The 17,692-nt window shown below is 43.9% G+C and overlaps 1 protein-coding gene across 3 annotated transcripts; it reads left to right on the top strand.

The window, feature by feature from the left end:
* Positions 1-662: 662 nt before the first annotated feature.
* Positions 663-15,789, top strand: LOC139298544 (ATPase family AAA domain-containing protein 2-like). Of its 3 annotated transcripts, XM_070921188.1 has the most exons (28): positions 664-909; positions 1,581-1,669; positions 1,893-1,921; positions 2,625-2,682; positions 3,388-3,460; positions 5,155-5,233; positions 5,316-5,441; positions 5,635-5,701; positions 6,216-6,302; positions 6,504-6,597; positions 6,775-6,890; positions 7,385-7,559; positions 7,930-8,018; positions 8,185-8,344; positions 8,566-8,656; positions 8,945-9,259; positions 9,334-9,451; positions 9,720-9,906; positions 10,428-10,613; positions 10,778-10,913; positions 11,030-11,226; positions 11,504-11,663; positions 12,351-12,473; positions 12,762-12,842; positions 13,499-13,942; positions 14,578-14,711; positions 15,173-15,301; positions 15,710-15,789. In XM_070921188.1, the coding sequence occupies exons 1-28, from the start codon at positions 748-750 to the stop codon at positions 15,740-15,742; spliced, it is 3,738 nt and encodes a 1,245-aa protein (XP_070777289.1). In that variant the 5' UTR covers positions 664-747; the 3' UTR covers positions 15,743-15,789. The 3 variants fall into 3 exon arrangements, with proteins under 3 accessions (XP_070777291.1, XP_070777289.1, XP_070777290.1); XM_070921190.1 differs by lacking the exon at positions 13,499-13,942 and having other exon boundaries at positions 663-909; XM_070921189.1 differs by lacking the exon at positions 12,351-12,473.
* Positions 15,790-17,692: the final 1,903 nt, after the last annotated feature.

Genomic DNA, 17,692 nt, shown 5'->3' with positions numbered 1-17,692 from the left:
CTGGTGTTTGTGTTTCAGCGGCAATGTGACCGTCAAGTGCTGGAACTGATGTCTGCAGAACTGGGGCCCATTATCAGTATGTTAGCTATTCACTATATCACTTCAAAACAATTGAAAGTAATATGTGTTGGAGAATTTAAATGAGCTAAGAGATGTCTCCGGTGCTTATAACCAATGATCCACCAACGATCAGTGACTGACAGGAGTTCTGAGACAGGGACTAACACGAGACAACACATTGAAGTTAGTGATGTTTTCTGATGCCGTTCAAGATTTGTTAACAGCAGCACTTTGAAAGGTGTTCTTCTGGTTATCAGTCATTTATTTATATCAGGAGCATGGGAGCTAACAGAAATCACAAGGTAATTTATTTTTAGATGACCTGTATATTTTGGTATGTAATATATGTATATTACATATTATGAATACACAGGATTGTATGTTTATTCTATTGGTTAGTGTTTTGTTTACACACGCACATTACGGCATGACGTCACTGGGCGGCGGCAGAACACGACGTGTTTGAATCCTCACAGCAGTCTGACGGTGGACTGTCTGTTTATCAAGTGTGTGTGTGTGTGTTTGTGTTCCAGCTCCGCCTCAACACCCAGAGCAGCCGGCCGGTCCTCTGAGCAAAACAACCGGTGAAGACTTGAAAGCGTTTACATTCGTATTCTGGTGTGTTTTGCTTTCGCTGTTACCGGTAAGCTAACACTTTGCGTGTTAGCTTGTGTGTGCGGCGTTACCATGGTGACGCTCCGCGGTAGAGGCAGAGGGGACGCGGATCAGAGCGGCGGGCAGCAGCAGCAGCGGAGGCCGGTCAGGAGCTCCGATTCCCCGCCGCGGGCTCCACCAGGGACCCGGAGCAGGAGCACGGTCACCCGGTCGGAGGAATCCAGGCTGTCCAATGTGAGTCTGGAAGAGAGCTGCTTCTCTAACGAGGCCTCGCTGCATCATTTGAGTTGTAAAACGTTTCAGTATCAGCTAACTGTCAGTTCGTCGGGACCGAATGATTAAAGCTGTCATGGCCGACGAGGGAAGTTAAAGTTGCGTTTCAAGTCAATTCATTTGATTTAAAAGTGAATCACATTGAGTTTATATCGTCAATGTGGTGAGTAAGTATAAATAATCCAGAAATGTATTGAGATTAGTGTTTATTCATCAGACCCAGTGTGTATTCAGAACTTTATTGTTATTATCATTATTAATAATAACAACAATGATTCGTAATTATTAAAATAATGGTCACACTAATCAGACATTTGTTTTTTGTATTAATACAACTACATGATTGCTTTATTTCTGTCTGTTGCACTAATTCAACTAATAACATTCATTTTAATTATATAATTGTATTTCAAATGTCTTTGTAACGCCCCTTGTTGTTTTTAAGCATGCTCTATAAATACATTATAGTGAACCAGCAGCAGTGCAGTACACTAAAGGGAGTAGCCGAACACTATCTAACCACTAACAAACGACAGCACTGCTAATAATATTACAATAACCAGTGTTTACACAGCATGTGAGTGGTTGACAGTGTGAATATGACGCTGGCTTCTGAAATGTTTGTTTTTCAGGGATTTAATGCTGAAGATGAAGAACCGAATCACATTGATTCAGAAACACTCGAGGATGAAGATGAGAAGCCAGCGACAGCCGTCATCAGGTCGGACCAAAACGACAAGTGAATGTTTGATAACCACCTTCTCTGCTGAGATGATTAGTCAGTTAATAATTATAATGAATCACTTCAGTTATTTATTCATTTCATTCATTAAAATAAATGAAGTACCAAACACGCTTACATATTAAAGCAGCGAGTTGTTGAAATCTTTAAATTTGAATGCCTCAAGTGTTTCCTTGTACTGAGCCTTGTTTTGTGTTTATAGGAAATCTCCAAGGCTTCAAAACACTGCAGGTAAGGACAGTGACAGTGATGTTACGCACCAAGACCTGGAATATCAGGGAGTTTTGAGAGAGAAAGTCCTGGAATTTCTCAAAAAAGTCATAAAAATATTAGGAAACAGTCATTTCACAGGAATTCAGCTGTCAGAGATGTAAAGTAACAAAGTATATTTACCAGGTACTGGCACTTGGATTGAGGCGTCACACTTTAGTGGGAAGAGTTAAATATCTGCACAATGTACAGCCAATGAGAAGTTTCCACTAACTGTATGTTACTGCATGTGTGTTACCATATTGTTGCTTTGGGTCAGACCAAAAACTGATCTGTATCATTTCTGTTCAACTACAGAAAAAAACGACTGTAAAGATGAATTTAGTTTATTTAAAGGACTATTTAATCCTGATCATCCCTGGTACAGGTAGTGGTTACTTTAGATACAAGCAAAGCTATCTGTCCATCAGGAAACTCCATAAATCACAGAGAGTCAAGGCAGAGCCGCTGGAGGACATCAGAGGGAAAACAGAAAATACTTTTCCATAAAACACGATTAAGTTTCACCAGAATCAGTGAATAAAGGGTGAACAGGGTTTGAGGCTTTAGCAGCAGTTGTGGGGGAATCTCTGATTTATTGGAACAAAGATATTATCAAATATAAACATATTGGATATAGGTGACTTTCCTGTCAAAATGTATGAGTGTGTATGTGTGTATCCAGGTGGCCGGAGGAGTGGGCTGAGGAGAAGCACCAGGCCGACCAAACCCGTCAGCACCAAGTAAGATGATACTGTGATGCTGTTATCAGAGCTGAAATGATTAGTCAATTAATCGATTAATCGTTGCCAGACATTTCCTAGTTGCAGCTTCTCATTTGTGATGGTTTGCTTCATTTCTTTTTGTTGTTCGACAGTAAACTGAATATTTTTAGATTGGTTGGGGAAAAGAAGCAATTTGATGACATCACTGTGATGGGCATTACGACTATTTTCTGATGTTTTTTTTTAGACTAAATGATTAATCCATTAATCGTGAAAGTAATATCAGAAGATCAAGCGATAATGAAAAGAATCGTTGATCGAGGATTGTTGGGTGAACAAAACGTGTGACGTTGACATCTGACGTCTCCTTTTAACCATGAAGGATCTTTCTCAAACTTTCACCAACAGCAGACTCCAGATCAGCAAAACATCTTACGGGTTGTTTTGGAAAACACTGACAAAGGATGTGTGTGAACCCTGTTTGTTGGCTGATCTGTTTTCGATGTGTTGGCTTCTGCAGGACAGTGGAGTCACATCTGGGCTGTGTCAGATTTTGGTACCAGTCCTGGGGATTAGCATGTACTGTAGCATTTATTTGTCTAGTCAGTTTTGTCCTTCTCAGTTCCTCCTAAATTACAGCAAATGAATACTGGTCTGGATGTAATAATGAAGTAGATTTAATCTGAATAATGAATATTTGATTCTACCCTGTTGTCTCTGCAGCACGGCCAGGCCGGTCCTGAAGAGGATGGACAGCATGAAGAAGAGGAGGCGGCTTAGCGGTAACAAAGAAGGAGTGAGTAATGTCACATTTCCATCCTGACAGTAAACACCTCGTCCACGAGAGTCTTCAAGGTTCATTTGTATTTTACAAGGAAGTGACAGATCGAACACAGCAAGGTGGAGGTTTTTACTCTGCCCCTGTTTGTGGTTGGGAGACGCACTGCATTGATATGTGGTTCAACGTTCAAGAGTCAGTTCACCCAAATCACAAAAACACATTTTCTCAGTCCTTCTGACATTAATGCTTCCATCCAAATACAAGTTTGCTTTACACGCCCCAGTTACATTGAATAATCCACAAAACACACTGTCAACCGTTTTAATGGGGACTATTTCTTCAGTCGAAAGTAGTTCCAATGAAAAATGTTGACGAGTGAAGTATGTGGAGTAACCTTTAATGTCAGGTGAGATTGGCTGGATTTAGCAGTGTTCAGTACAAGTCACCTTTCTGCATAAATTGTAGTGTTTGATCCTGTATTTTGGGTAAGTTTACGTTGTTTTGTCACTCTGTCCAATTAAAATGACTCAGAAGTACCTTTTTTTCAATTCTAGTAAATTGTCCTCAAGCAGGACTTTGAGCGGTATAATGTGTACCTGTGAGTACCTCGAAGAAACAAACCAACATGACACAAGAAATGCTCAGAGTTTAACTGTTTGAACTTTTGTGAACACAACTTTACTGCCACAGCAGCTTCTAATCCACAGCTAAAACCATGTTCGCACATCCGTCTCTCTCAGTGGGTGCTGCCTCTCTTATCAGGCCCTTGTGAGGGCGGTGCACCCAGATGCACCCTGCCTCCCTCCCTCTGCTCACTGGTCATGGGGAGTGGGTGACGTGGGCTAATCTTTATCAGCTGCCACCATATTGGAAGGCAGCCGACAGCCAGAGAAGCACCGGCCCTTGTTTTTGTCACATGAAGTTGAACCCACTGCTCTCAAACTGGTCCACCTCCAGTCAGAATGTGGACTTATTTCACCGTGACTTCGTTCTGATTTAACTGACTAAACGTGAGCGCAGGGGGAGGATGTATAAGATCGACGTTTGTAATTTATGGTGTCGTTTTCATTCAACCAGGACTGTGATTATAAATTCTGTCACAATTTGACCTCAGGAGATGAGGACTGCTGAGGCAAATGTCCGTCAGGCTTTTGGTTCAAACCACTTTGGTTGGATATGCGGAGTGCATGGACTTTAGGGGCCACCAGTAGAGAATAAATACTCTATGTCTTGAGCTTATGTTGCAGTAAACTTTGAGACCTACTGTAATTTAGGGTATGAATATACTGAACTACTTCATTCTTCCATAGTCTCATGCTGTCTGGCGCAGAGCCAGATGTGCCCACCTCAGAATAACTCCAGATGTTAGGCTAGACCTGGACTAATCATGCTGCTTACATTTCTGCTGGTGTTTCTTTTTCCTGCAGGTGTTTTCTTCTGTCCTGTGTGCACAAATAAAATAAGTGAATGTGTTGATACAGGCCAGAAAAGTCAGGGTCATTTTACCTGCTTTATGAGTATGACATTGATTCTGGAGCCTACTTGGACGTATAACATGGCAAAATATTGTCATGGTTTTTTTCCCATCACTGCTAAGTTTGAAAACGTCACTGCCCGGGATTGACCCCGGGTGTCTTTGTGGGTGGAGGATGTGTTATTGTTTTGTCTTTGAATTTCTTAGTGTTTTTTTATGTTTGATGAAATTACAGAAGATCTACTCTAAAGCCCAGAGGAGGAGAACACCCGTGCTGCCACAGAGAGAGCTGAGTGACAGCGAGGATGAAAAGGGTCTGTACCAACATTCAGGAGAATTTAAGAGGAAGACAAGGAAGAGGATTAACATGGATTATGGGATCCAAACTGTTTCCAGGTGCAGTCGATGACGAGGACAGCAGGCAGGAAGTGGCTGCAGATGAAGACAGCAACAGCAGCGCTAACCGGAACTTTGACGCCAAACTGAGCCGAGCGTCGTCGCTCTACCAGGGACCCGGCAGCGGTCAGTACTGCACCACCGAACCAAAACCAAACCAATCGTCCAGAGCGCTTCACTTATTCGCTGCTTCTGCTCCCCGTTATCACCAGTGGAGGGAACACAAAGTCGTGTTAAAAGCTTTGTTAAGTAGAATATTTCTGATGTATTAAATCTTTTTAAATGTTGTGATGTTGTCGTTTTCTCCGGTGATGTTTAGAGTTCCCGAGAGGAACCTTCAGGATCGGCGCCTCAGGTCCAAACACGACCCGCAGAGGAGCGTTCAGGTCAGCGTCTGTCTGTTTGTTTCTTTAAACAAAGAAAAAAGTGGGTGTTTTGGCCTGAAATGGTCAAATTATTACAAAACCTGGAGCAAACATTTTTGTTTTTTGCACATTTTGTAACCATGCTCTGGTGTGAAATTGGCCTGATGGAGGCGCTGTGATTAAATGTCAAAATTTCAGATTCTGGTAACCTGTTCAGTACTGAGCAAACTTTAACAGGATGATGAGTCTCGGTCACATGTGACCCCTTTGTTTATTATTTCTGTTGTCTGACGGAACGTACCAATAAAAATCACTTTATGACACAATCTTGACTTCACACCTAAAAGATGTTCCAGGTTGATCGAGTTTCATCTGGTTTGGTTTATTTGTTGCTTTGAAATGAGTGAAATATTGATCTGGGGGTGTCTCGTTGTCTTAGTTGGACTGCTCACATCGAGTCCATCAAGTTAACATTTTAATTCCACCAGAGCTCTACTTTCAGGAGTCTTTTACTTGTTTTCATTTTATCCTGCAGACAAACTAAGAATGCGTGGTCGCACCAGTCTGATGAAGACAACGACTCTGATGATGAAGTGCAAAACACTGAAAAAGCCCCTGGAAGGTTAGTACAGTAGGTAGTTGATGAAGCTCTTCACTCAGGGACGAACAGGAAGCCTCCCTGCACCTGATTGGACGAACACACAGCTCGCTGAGATGTCATTGGTTCATCATGTGTGCTGAGATGTCACTGTTGATGTCATCGATCGTCATTTCTGGACCCGGTTTTTGTTGACTGTGTTTTTGTGTTGGTTCTTCCTGCCAGCCGTCAGCCGCTCGGCCTGCTGAGGACTCGCAGAGACAAGATGAACGCAGGAGCAGGTCTGGCTGACATTGATCCCATAACCATCGACCAATCAGTGAGTGTAGACATGCTGTGTGTTCAAACAATGAAACTTATCTGTGAGCAGTCAGTCTTTGCTCTCCATGTCACATTGGTGATGAAGGCACCATCCTCTCACTTTTTTTGGCTCCTTGTTGCCTCTTGTCTCTTCCCTCCCTCCTTCCCTCCTTCCCTCCCCTCCTTCCCTCCCCAGGTGGGTTTTGACAGCATCGGAGGTCTGTCGGGTCACATCTCAGCTCTGAAGGAGATGGTTGTCTTCCCGCTTCTCTACCCCGAGGTGTTTGACAACTTCAAGATCCAGCCTCCCAGGTGACACACACACACACAAGATTCAGATATTTACTGAGGTTACAAACATCCTGTGAATATCACTAATCCACATTCATAAAACCATGCCTCAATTGTGTTTACAACCAGTGGCTGAGCACACACACACACACACACACACAGAACAGTAGGTTATTTAAACTGTGCAGTATGTGTTGGTGAAGACACGTAAAATGTAAATCAAGTACCTGCACTGCAATAAGAATTTGATATCAAAATAGATTTGTGAGTTGTGATTGGCCGAGTCACCACTAGTATATTAATGAGAAAATACTTTAATATGTAAACACACGCATGTGGTTGTGTGACAGTTGAGCTGACAGTAGATTTATGGAGATTATTAAACTGTATGATTTTAAAAGGTCACGATGTTGAGACAAAAAATGCAAACACATATTTATACAGACGGGCATCAGTGGAACTTCAATTTTAAATTCAGGAAGAACAACTTAACATTTTTTTGTCTGCTTCTCCAGAGGTTGTCTGTTTTACGGACCTCCTGGGACGGGGAAAACGCTGGTTGCCCGGGCACTGGCCAACGAGTGTAGCCACGGCAACAGGCAGGTGGCCTTCTTCATGAGGAAGGGAGCCGACTGCCTCAGCAAGTGGGTGGGCGAGTCGGAGCGGCAGCTGCGGCTTCTGTTCGAGCAGGTAACAAACCTGAAGCCCCTGCGCTGCCCCCTGCTGGCTGTGTGCAGACATCCACAGCCATTGTGTCTAATATGTTGTCATGACGACTCTGTGCTGCCTCACATCAGAATCTGTCTCAGTGTCATTTTCCAAAAAACGCTGTAAACCTCATTTACCCGCCATTTATTTTAAATAAATACTACTGTATTAGTTCTTCTAAATATCAGTACTGTTAACCCCCCCACCCCCCCTCCGTTACCGCCTGTCAGTAATTTAAAAACACTTCAGTTTAATTCGTTTTTTGTGACTGTGTCATTTAAAGTGCAGTGTGTGTGTGTGTGTGTGTGTGTGTGTGTGTGTGTGTGTGTGTGTGTGTGTGTGTCGTCCTCAGGCGTATCAGATGCGTCCCTCTATCATCTTCTTTGACGAGATCGACGGCCTGGCTCCGGTCCGATCCAGCAGACAGGACCAGATACACAGGTCAGAACAGGCTAGCTCATTCGCATGCAGAAATACTTTCTGCCTCTTCAGGGAAATTTAAGTGAGTTCATCTTTGAACCAGACAACCGGGGCTCTTCCCTCTGAATCAGCTAATATGAAAGCTGAAATTATAACAGCTGAGTGGTTCATTATGTCCGTCCTGCAGCTCCATCGTGTCGACGCTGCTGGCTCTGATGGACGGGTTGGACAGCCGAGGTGAGGTCGTGGTGATCGGAGCGACAAACCGGCTGGACTCCATCGACCCGGCGCTGCGACGGCCCGGCCGCTTCGACAGGGAGTTCCTGTTCGGGCTGCCTGACAGAGAGGTGACATCTTTTCTGAATGACACAATGATTACTTGAATCCTTTTTTTGCAGAATTTTAACTTGCAGTCCAAGTTGTTTTGGCTGTGATAGTTTATTTATTCTGAGCAGTTTGGACGAACACGCTGTTTGTTAATGTAGTTTGGATATTAACAAGAAACTCCCTCAGTGAGTCTCACTCTGTTGAAGACTGTTGTTAAATTTCGGTTCGGTTTGTGTTTCAGTCTCGTAAAGAGATTCTGAAAATCCACACCAGGCAGTGGAAACCTCCTCCGTCTGAAGATTTCCTGGATGAACTGGCTGAGAGATGTGTGGGTAAGAAAGACCCAAAACACAACAAAGAGCAGAATCACATTTTCTAGAAGTAACAGAAAAAATGTTATAGTGGCCTAAATAGTGAACAATATAACAATAATAAACAACACTTATTATGTGTCCTTTCAGTAAAATACATACTGGACATAAAGAGCTGTACATATTATGAGGTATAACTGTTTAAATCTGAACTGTAGCTTTGACCTTTGACCTTTGAAACAGAGCAGGTTTGGGTAGTGTTGCAGGTCTCTGCAGGGATCACTTCCTGAGTCTCCCTCTCCGTCTCAGGTTACTGCGGCGCTGACATCAGGGCGGTGTGCACTGAGGCGGCGCTGTGCGCTCTGCGCCGCCGCTACCCGCAGATCTACGGCACCTCCCAGAAGCTCCTGCTGGACGTCTCCTCCATCGCCGTCAGCAGCTGCGACTTTGTGGCGGCCATGAGGAAGATGTCGCCGGCCTCCCACCGCCTCGCTGCTTCGCCCGCCAAACCCCTGTCACACGTGGTTCACCCGCTGCTGGGCGCCGCCCTGCGCGACGTCCTGGAGGCTCTGCAGAGGCTGTTCCCTCACGCAGAGCAGGGGATGAAGAGGAAGAGGGAGCCAGGTGAGTCAGAGCTCCTGATGAAATACGACATCGTGTTTACACAACTCATTTATCTGTTGTTTTCTGCCTGTCAGATCTGACCTCTGGTGTCCTCGACGACGGCCTGATGTGTGGAGTCGATGAGGGCTCCAGCACATCCAGCATCTCCACACCCTCCACCTCCAGGAGCAGAAACTTCCTGCACTTTGCCAGGTGAGTCTGATTAACACGTTAAACAGATGTCTTTTCTTTACTGACAGAAATTCTATCAACACACTGCAGATATTCCTGATCAAATGTATTTTTTCAACTAAAATTAGTGCCACGAACTTTCCAACCTGATGCCAACACATTTACTTACTGTATGTGTATTTAATAAACTGTTTTGTAACCAAAGCAATAAACGCTAAATGTTCCTTTTCCCTCTGCACTACAGTGTAATGACAAAACGACTCATTACTTACAATATTCCTTCCTGCAGGAGTGCAGTTAAACACCCAACGTCTCACCGTCCCAGGATGCTCCTGGCAGGTCGTCCTGGTGCTGGTCAGACCTCCCACCTGGCTCCTGCGGTTCTGCACGCTTTGGAGCGTTTCACTGTCCACAGCCTGGACTCTGCGGTGCTGTTTGGAGTCAGCAGCACCTCCCCGGAGGAGGCCTGCGCCCAGGTGACTCCTCAGCAAACACTTACAGTGACTTAAATCAATTCCAAAAGTGTTTGAGCAGCTGTGATCAGACAGGAGGCTTGTTGGTCCTGAGAAAATGCCAAAACTCAGTGGTGAGTAGAGGATTTCAGTTTGAAATGAAACACTGGAGAACAATTTAAAAATAGTGTTTCACTCAGCAGAAACAGGAAACAATACACATGGTGAAACATGTCTTTTTGTGACTTCCTGTCTTACCTTTGTGAATTTAGTGTTAGGTGGAGTTTCATATTCAAGTAGAGGAAAACATTTAAATGTAAACAGTGAAGACATGCACTCATTTCTCATATAAAGTAGGTCGAAGGTGTTGTCTTCTTTAACGACTCCCTCGACACGGAGCTCAGCTGCCCTTTCGGGACATCTGGTGGTGATGACAGGCAACTGCAGAATATTTTAGCTGGACGCTCTGTTGTAATTAGTTTCAAAACATAAAACTATTTTAGAGGAAGAAACAACATGAAAATGTTGTTCTCTGCCCCCCTCAGCTGTTCTGTGAGGCCAAGCGAACGTCTCCCAGCATCCTCTACATCCCCCACATCCAGCAGTGGTGGGACACTACGGGGCCCGCCTTGAAGGCCTCCTTCTTCAGCCTGCTGGGCAGCATCCCCTCCTTCTCCCCCATCCTCCTCCTCGCCACCTGCAGCGTCCCCCATCAGCAGCTGGACCCAGAGGTGAGCAGCGTGTGTTTGAAACCTTTTTCCTCTCACATTGTTTCATCAGACGGCTGGGGTTTTTTTTAGCAGTTTTTGTCCACAGGAAGCAAATTTTGTTCTGCTTTCTGAGCTGGGAGGAAAACACATTATGAAAGTGCTCTGACTTCTGTTTCTGTCCTCAGATTCAGTCTCTGTTTCGGGAGGAGTACGGGGAGGTTTACACCATCAGTGTTCCCACCCGGCAAGAGAGGACCGATTTCTTCCAGGACCTCGTTCTGGACCAGGCGGCCGAGGCTCCGCCGTCCAATAAAAAAACATGTATGTTGTTGTGATGATTTTAGCTGTTTGTTCAGCACAAGAGTGTTAGAGGATTCAACCTTAACATGAAATTAAAGCAATTAAGGAAGTTGTGATATTTTGACCTCCCCTCTCAGTGACTCAGGCCATGGAGATCCTTCCCCTGGCTCCCCTGCCTCCCCCCCGCCAGCTGCCGGAGCAGGAGCGCCTCCATCTGGAGGAGCAGGAGGAGGACGTGCTGCGGGAGCTCCGCCTCTTCCTGCGTAACGTCACAGAGTGCCTGAGTCTGGACCGCCGCTTCAAGGCCTTCACCAAACCGGTCGACATAGAGGAGGTGAGTGGGTTAAGTGGAAAACCCAACACAGATGAGAAGTCTTTAGAGACAAAAGTCCTCAAATTGCTAAAAAAATGTTTTACTTTAGTCTCACGAAGTCAAACAAAGTCTTACACACTTACACCTGTGCTGGAAGCTGGAGCAGTGACTGGCTGACCGATACAATCCAAGTTGTCTGTCACTGCGCACGCACACCATCTGTGTGTGTTTCAAGGTGATTAGGGCCCGTTAAAAAGTGTCAAACTGTGAACCATGTTGATGTATCCACCTCCACCAGGTCCCGGACTACATGGTGGTGATCAGGAGGCCCATGGACCTCTCCACGCTGCTGACCAACATCGACGAGCACAAGTACGTCACCGTCAGAGAGTTCATGTCTGACGCAGACCTCATCTGGCAGAACGCCCTCGAGTACAACCCAGACAGCGACCCCATGGGTGAGACAACCGTGAACACTGAGTCCTGGAGGCCCAGAGCGATTCACAGCATATTCAGTACAGACTACGTTCAAGAACCAGGCATGTAGGGCGGCTTTTAGCCACCATCATGTGACAGAAATGACCGAGGAGTATTCATTTTATTCATTTGAAGCTTAATTCTTTGCCCTTCCACTGGAGGTTTGTCTTACTTTTTATTTTCCATTTCTTCGCTGTCTCCATGAAACAGACTGAGCAGGTGATTCCAGGTGAAAGCTCGGGCGCTGCATCGATTCCATTTGTTATGTGGACTTCAGTCATAAAGCAGACGGGTTCAAAAAGCTTTGAAACAGCTGACAGTCTGACATTTTCACATTTTCATTTAAACGTCGTGTCTGGTTTGGCTGTGTTCCTGCTTTGAGCCTGTCCATCTGTGTTGGATGAGGGAAGTGGATTTAACAGGTGAAATAAAACAGAAGCAGATCCTTCACCTGGATTCACCTGCTCACACTGGAAACAAATTAAGAACCGGAGGGAACTATGACCTCCCCATCAGGCGCTCAGCTATCTTAGTATCTTACTGGTGGTAATTTTCATTACTACAGTATATAAGAAACAAAAATCAACTCACAGAGGTTTAAAAATGGATGTTTATACAGAACTGTATATATATATCTGTGTGTGTGTGTGTGTGTGTGTGTGTGTCAGACCGTCACATCCGTCACCGTGCGTGCGCTCTGAAGGACACGGTGCGCGGCATCATGAGAAACGAGCTGGACGAGGACTTTGAGAGATACTGCGAGGAGATCAAAGAGTCGCGCATCAAGAGAGGTGAAACCTCCCGAAACTGGTTCTTTGGTTCTTCTTCTTCTCCTCGTGTCCCGTCTGTTTGTCAGTTTGGTGTCTCGAGTCAAGAAGTGACGGCGACGTGCAGCAGAGGTTCAACACTGACACTGTTAAATCAAACCCGACCCTAACTGAGAGCCACAGATGTGTCTGAAGTGTAGAAAAGAGCAGCTTGTAAATGAATATAAAAGCTAAATGTTTAGACCCCAGTGAGCTGCTGCTCGTACCATCAGATCTCTCAACTATAAGCTAAGACTTTTATTTGTCTTTCAGCTTCCTCCGGTGGGACTGAGACCAACCAAGAGCAGGCGGACGGCGTCTCGGCCCTCACCAGGAACGGCCCCGGACCTCGACGTAAGTCCACCATGACGGATGAAATGTCTTTTGTTCTCTTGACAGGATTTTGAAATAATTTGGCTTTTATTACACACAACACTTGGTCATCTTATTTCCTTCTGTACAGCCTCGACATGTAGTAATGGTGTACCAATGATCGTGTTATTGGAAATGATCAATAACCTCAACAAAATTTGGGGAGAATGATTATATCATTTAAAGTTACACAGTTTTTTATGGCAAGTACCTTATTTCTTAGAGTCATTATTGATTAAATCAACTTTAGAAAAATAGATTTTTTATAGAAATAAAAACATAAATGAATATTTTGTAACACAATGATGTATAAAAACATATTCTTAGCATTTCATTTGGCTGCTGTATTGCAACAAAAAGTCCACTTCGAATGATCACCGTGTTCACACAGCAGCAGTGAGGGTGGTGGTAAAGTGGAGCCACATGAACAGGAAGCTGCAGTCTTTATTTGACATCAGAGTGAAAGAGCAGGCGAGGAGAGGAAGAGGCTGACTGAGAGCACAGATGAAATGGAAAAGTCAAGAGAAGAAGAGGAGGAGATCTAGTGGAGAGACAAGGAGGTTTGATTGCTCTCAGTGTCCTCCGGCCTTCACTTTCTGCTCTCTCCAATGACCCCCCCCCCCCATTTCTCTTTGCAGCTCGTAAGAAAAAGCCTCACAAACGGCAGAGAAAGTCCAAGTGGAGCACCGGTGTCATTAAGAAAACCAAGAAAAAGAAGCCGCCCATCGCCGCCTCATCGTCCTCTTCCTCCACGTCCAGCGGGGGCCACTCTGACTCGGGCCCAGAGGAAAACAGAGTGTTGAACGGCTCCGCTGATCCAAGCTCATCCAGCCCGTCAGAGAGCAGCGATGGGGAGCAGAGCCCTCCAACAGCCACGAACGGGTTCCATCTCCACTCAAATGGCGTCACAGATATCCAAAATGGAGTCCTTGTGAATGGGTACCATCATCAGGAGCCACTTGTCCCCCAGCCAGCTAACAGCGTCCCCACAGGGAGGCTGAACCTCAGGGATCGCACCAGGACCTCAAAGACCCCCCTGAACCTGCAGACGATGGTGAACGGGGTTTGTTTGAGCAAAATAGGTCTGTATATGTAAGAAAAGGCCACTTGGTGGACGCCTCTATTACTGAGAGCACCTTCACCTTAACCCTGTGAGTGCCTGCTCTACTAACGGCTCTTCACCACACTGAGCTCCGCTGCTGCAGCTTCAAAGCACTGCAGATGAAAAGTGTTTAAAACCAGAAGTGACAGTAAGACTGCTGCTGCTGCTGCTGCTGCTGCTGAAGAACAAGCTTCAACAGGCCAAAGCTTCAGACTCGGAGGCTCTGCAGAACTCTGGGCATCGAGCCAAGCTGACACAAAGCTGAGCTGAGAACAGTTTCTCTGGTATCTGATATCAAAGCTGCACTTTTGGTTTAGTCTACATATGATGACTTCACTTCCAAATACACCAAAAAATAGTGACGTCAAATGATTTAAGATCTTAGTAAACAACAGAATCTGAACTCATTCAGTCGGTTGAGAAGTGCCAGTTGTTCACTGACAGTGAGAAACACAGACAGCATGCCACAAAGGTCCCTGGTCAGATTCAAACCAGGGATGTTGCAGTTTATGTGGTGACTCCTCAGCCTCATCATTATAAACATGACCTGCCTACATTGACAGTAAAGAGTTAACCATTCCTGCCTCGCCCTCCTCTCTACGTCTCCCTCCTCAGATAAGTGTAACAGGGGTGAGACGAGAGCCAACATGGCTGCCTTGGAGCAGATGCAGCTGTTCAGCAGAGGCAGATCTGAGGAGGTCCTGGACGAGGAAACGCCGCGGCTGGTAGTCGATCACAGCAAGCTGAGGGTGAGTCCAGCAGGTTGTGTGTGTGTATGCATACATGGATGGTCTCCTACAGCGCCACACTTCAGAATATGATGTGTTCTTATTATGATGGGGGGTAGCAGCAGTCGTACTAGTGGTACTAGTAACAGTAGTAGTAGAATGGGGGGAGTTATTATGTCCAATAAGCACCTGGAACGTGGAAGCTGTGGTTGTGGCTGTTAGTTCAACATTTGTTGTGTCACCTGAAGAAATACTGTATGTTTCTATAAGATGATGTCTTCTTAATCCCGCCTACTAAGCTCTGATTGGCTCTGTGGTTTTCCACAGCAGTCGATGAGCACAACTCCAGACCTATTTGAATCAGAGAAAACTGGGGATTTGGGCCTGAAACCAGGCTAACGTGGCGACCTGGTGACCTGGTGGTGGCAGTATTTAGAGCCGTGGTTGTGGTTGCCAGAAGAATAATTTCATGTGTGTTTCAGGATCTCCTCAGCAGAGCAGTCTCTAAATCAGAGGGCGCTGAGGTGGAGCCGCTGGAGAAGCTTTACGCTCTGCTGGCTCAGTGCATCTACAGACACAGACACAACTACAACAAGACGGAGCTCATTCAGGTACGACGGCCACACCGAGACCGCCCCGAAACACTAGAGGCTCGTACAGTTGGACAGTTGGACATCACCGCCTTTACCTTCAGTCCTCCAAGCGCTTCCCAGAATGCACTGAGGACGCAGCCTCAAACGTCGTGAAAAGACGTGTCGTCTTTACATCAACAACGTTATGTTATAACTTTACACAGTTTACAGACGTCGTGAAGCACGTCGTGGCTAACGTGTTTTGTATTGAACCTTCAGACAAGTTCTGGTTTGTTACTGATAGTCTCTATGTAGCTCACCTGTGTGTTTGTTATTTAAGAGGCATCTATACTGAATGATTTTGATGGAAATAAAGTGGCATCTTGTCTCTGAGTGCGACCCTCACCCCCAGTTTTAATTTTCCTTTTTTGTCCTTTTTTTTTCCAGGAAATGAAGAAAGAAATCGACGGCTTCTCTTGATCTGCCGTACCAGGTCTATTTTAATAAAACCTCAGTGCATTCAAACAGGAAGGTGTTTGCTCCTCATTCTGTTAGCTGTTAAATATAGTTGAGTGTTTATTAATGGGACCAATTTATAAAGGAGTAATCATATATTATTTTATTTTAATTTACCATGACGTAAACTTGAATAAAAGTGCTATTGAGTCTTAATTATAATCGTTGTTTGTGTGTTTTCTGTTCAGCAGCCAACTGAAGTACTTTCTTATTTTCAGTCCTAACTGATCTGGAAACAGTTGTTCAGATAGAACAAATAAACGCCTACACATTTACACCTGTACCTAAGGTTGTAGTGACACTGAAATCTGCCTGAACACTATCCATCTGGAATTTGTTGCATTAGTACAGAAAAACCACAGCTGCAAGGTTAAGACTTTTGAAGCAGTTTACCACTGAAGGTTTTGATCTGATGACAGCTCAGGCCAAACTGCCAGTAAACAATGTAGAAAATATTTTCCTTGTCATCTGATATTTGTGCTTAATGTTAATATTTGTTGAATTTTCACCGAGTTTAGATTACGTTTTGAAATTTTCATATGAGATAATCAGTATAAATAATGTAGTACTTTGCTTACAGCAAGTCTAGTTTTGAGGCCATTTTATGGTAATTAATACTTCACTACATGACAGAGGAATATTTTGTTCTACTGCATTTATATCATAGTTACATAAGTGTTAGCATTTTACAAACAAAATATATGAAGAGCATGGATGATTTTTCTAAATTAAACCACCTGACAGTATATAAAATCGTTAGTTCGTTGTACTTTCACCTGCAACATCAGTTCTGATTAAATGTTAATGCATCAAAAAAATATTATTAAAACATGAATCTGCTGCTTAAGGAGTACTTTTGATACTTTTAAGTATAATTTTATGATAATATTAATGTACTTTTACTTAAGATGTTTATGCAGAACTTGTACTTGTACCAGAGTATTTTTAAACTGTGGTACTGCTAGATTGACTCAAAGTAAAGGATCAGCGTGTTGTAAACAATAAAGGACAGTATGTCACTGTAACTTCTTGCATAACTGCATCATACACGGTGAATTGGCCTACTTCAGTGAGATAGTACAGAGTTGGAACACGCTCCTGTCGTCTGCCTATGACGCAATGACGCACACGAACCTTAAATCTGTCAAACTGACCTCAGTACAGCGGCGGTCGTTTCCGCTTTACAGGGTTACCTTCAAAATAAATGATAGGGAATTGTCGCACATAAAAAAAGCACAAAAATGTAAACACTAAGCAGCAGACAGCAGTATTCAAAATACAACAATACAGCTAATGAAGTACATAATGGAAATAAAAAGTAATGAAAGAAAACAAAAAGTATAATATATAATGCATAATTAAATATACAATATACATAGAAAGAATACATTTATTAATACACAATATTTACATACAGAAAGAGCAGGGATTTTAAAATCAAAGATTGCATTTGAAATTTGAGGTCTAATAAAAATAATCCATATGGTATTTGTATGATTAAACCCGTTTATATGTATTATATATATCTTTATTTTATGGTTTCATTTCGAATATATTTAATGTTATTTCACTTGAAACAATAAAACCATAGTGACTCCACAGTCAAACAATATTCCTACAGGTGATTTATGTTTGGTGTTTTTGTGAAATGTTGTTATGTTTATGGCACTTATGGAATACCTTAGTTCAAGCTTTTATTTTGAAATGTTCAATCCGGATGCTTTTGTCGGCCGTTGCTCGTTTGTAGCGGCGGTACAAAAAATGGCCATCGCCAGACTCGATGAACTATCGGTGCCTTTTTTATTAAACTGTCATCTTTTTAACAAAGCAACAGAGTAAACAATGCGAGTCGTAGCGGTGCTAGCTGAAACCGGAGCTAACAGGCGGTAATTAGCTTGATCCCGGCCGTCAGAG

The sequence above is a fragment of the Enoplosus armatus genome, chromosome 16, assembly GCF_043641665.1.
Source record: "Enoplosus armatus isolate fEnoArm2 chromosome 16, fEnoArm2.hap1, whole genome shotgun sequence".
Classification (NCBI taxonomy): Eukaryota; Metazoa; Chordata; class Actinopteri; order Centrarchiformes; family Enoplosidae; genus Enoplosus; species Enoplosus armatus.
This window is presented reverse-complemented; position numbering and strand designations above follow the sequence as displayed.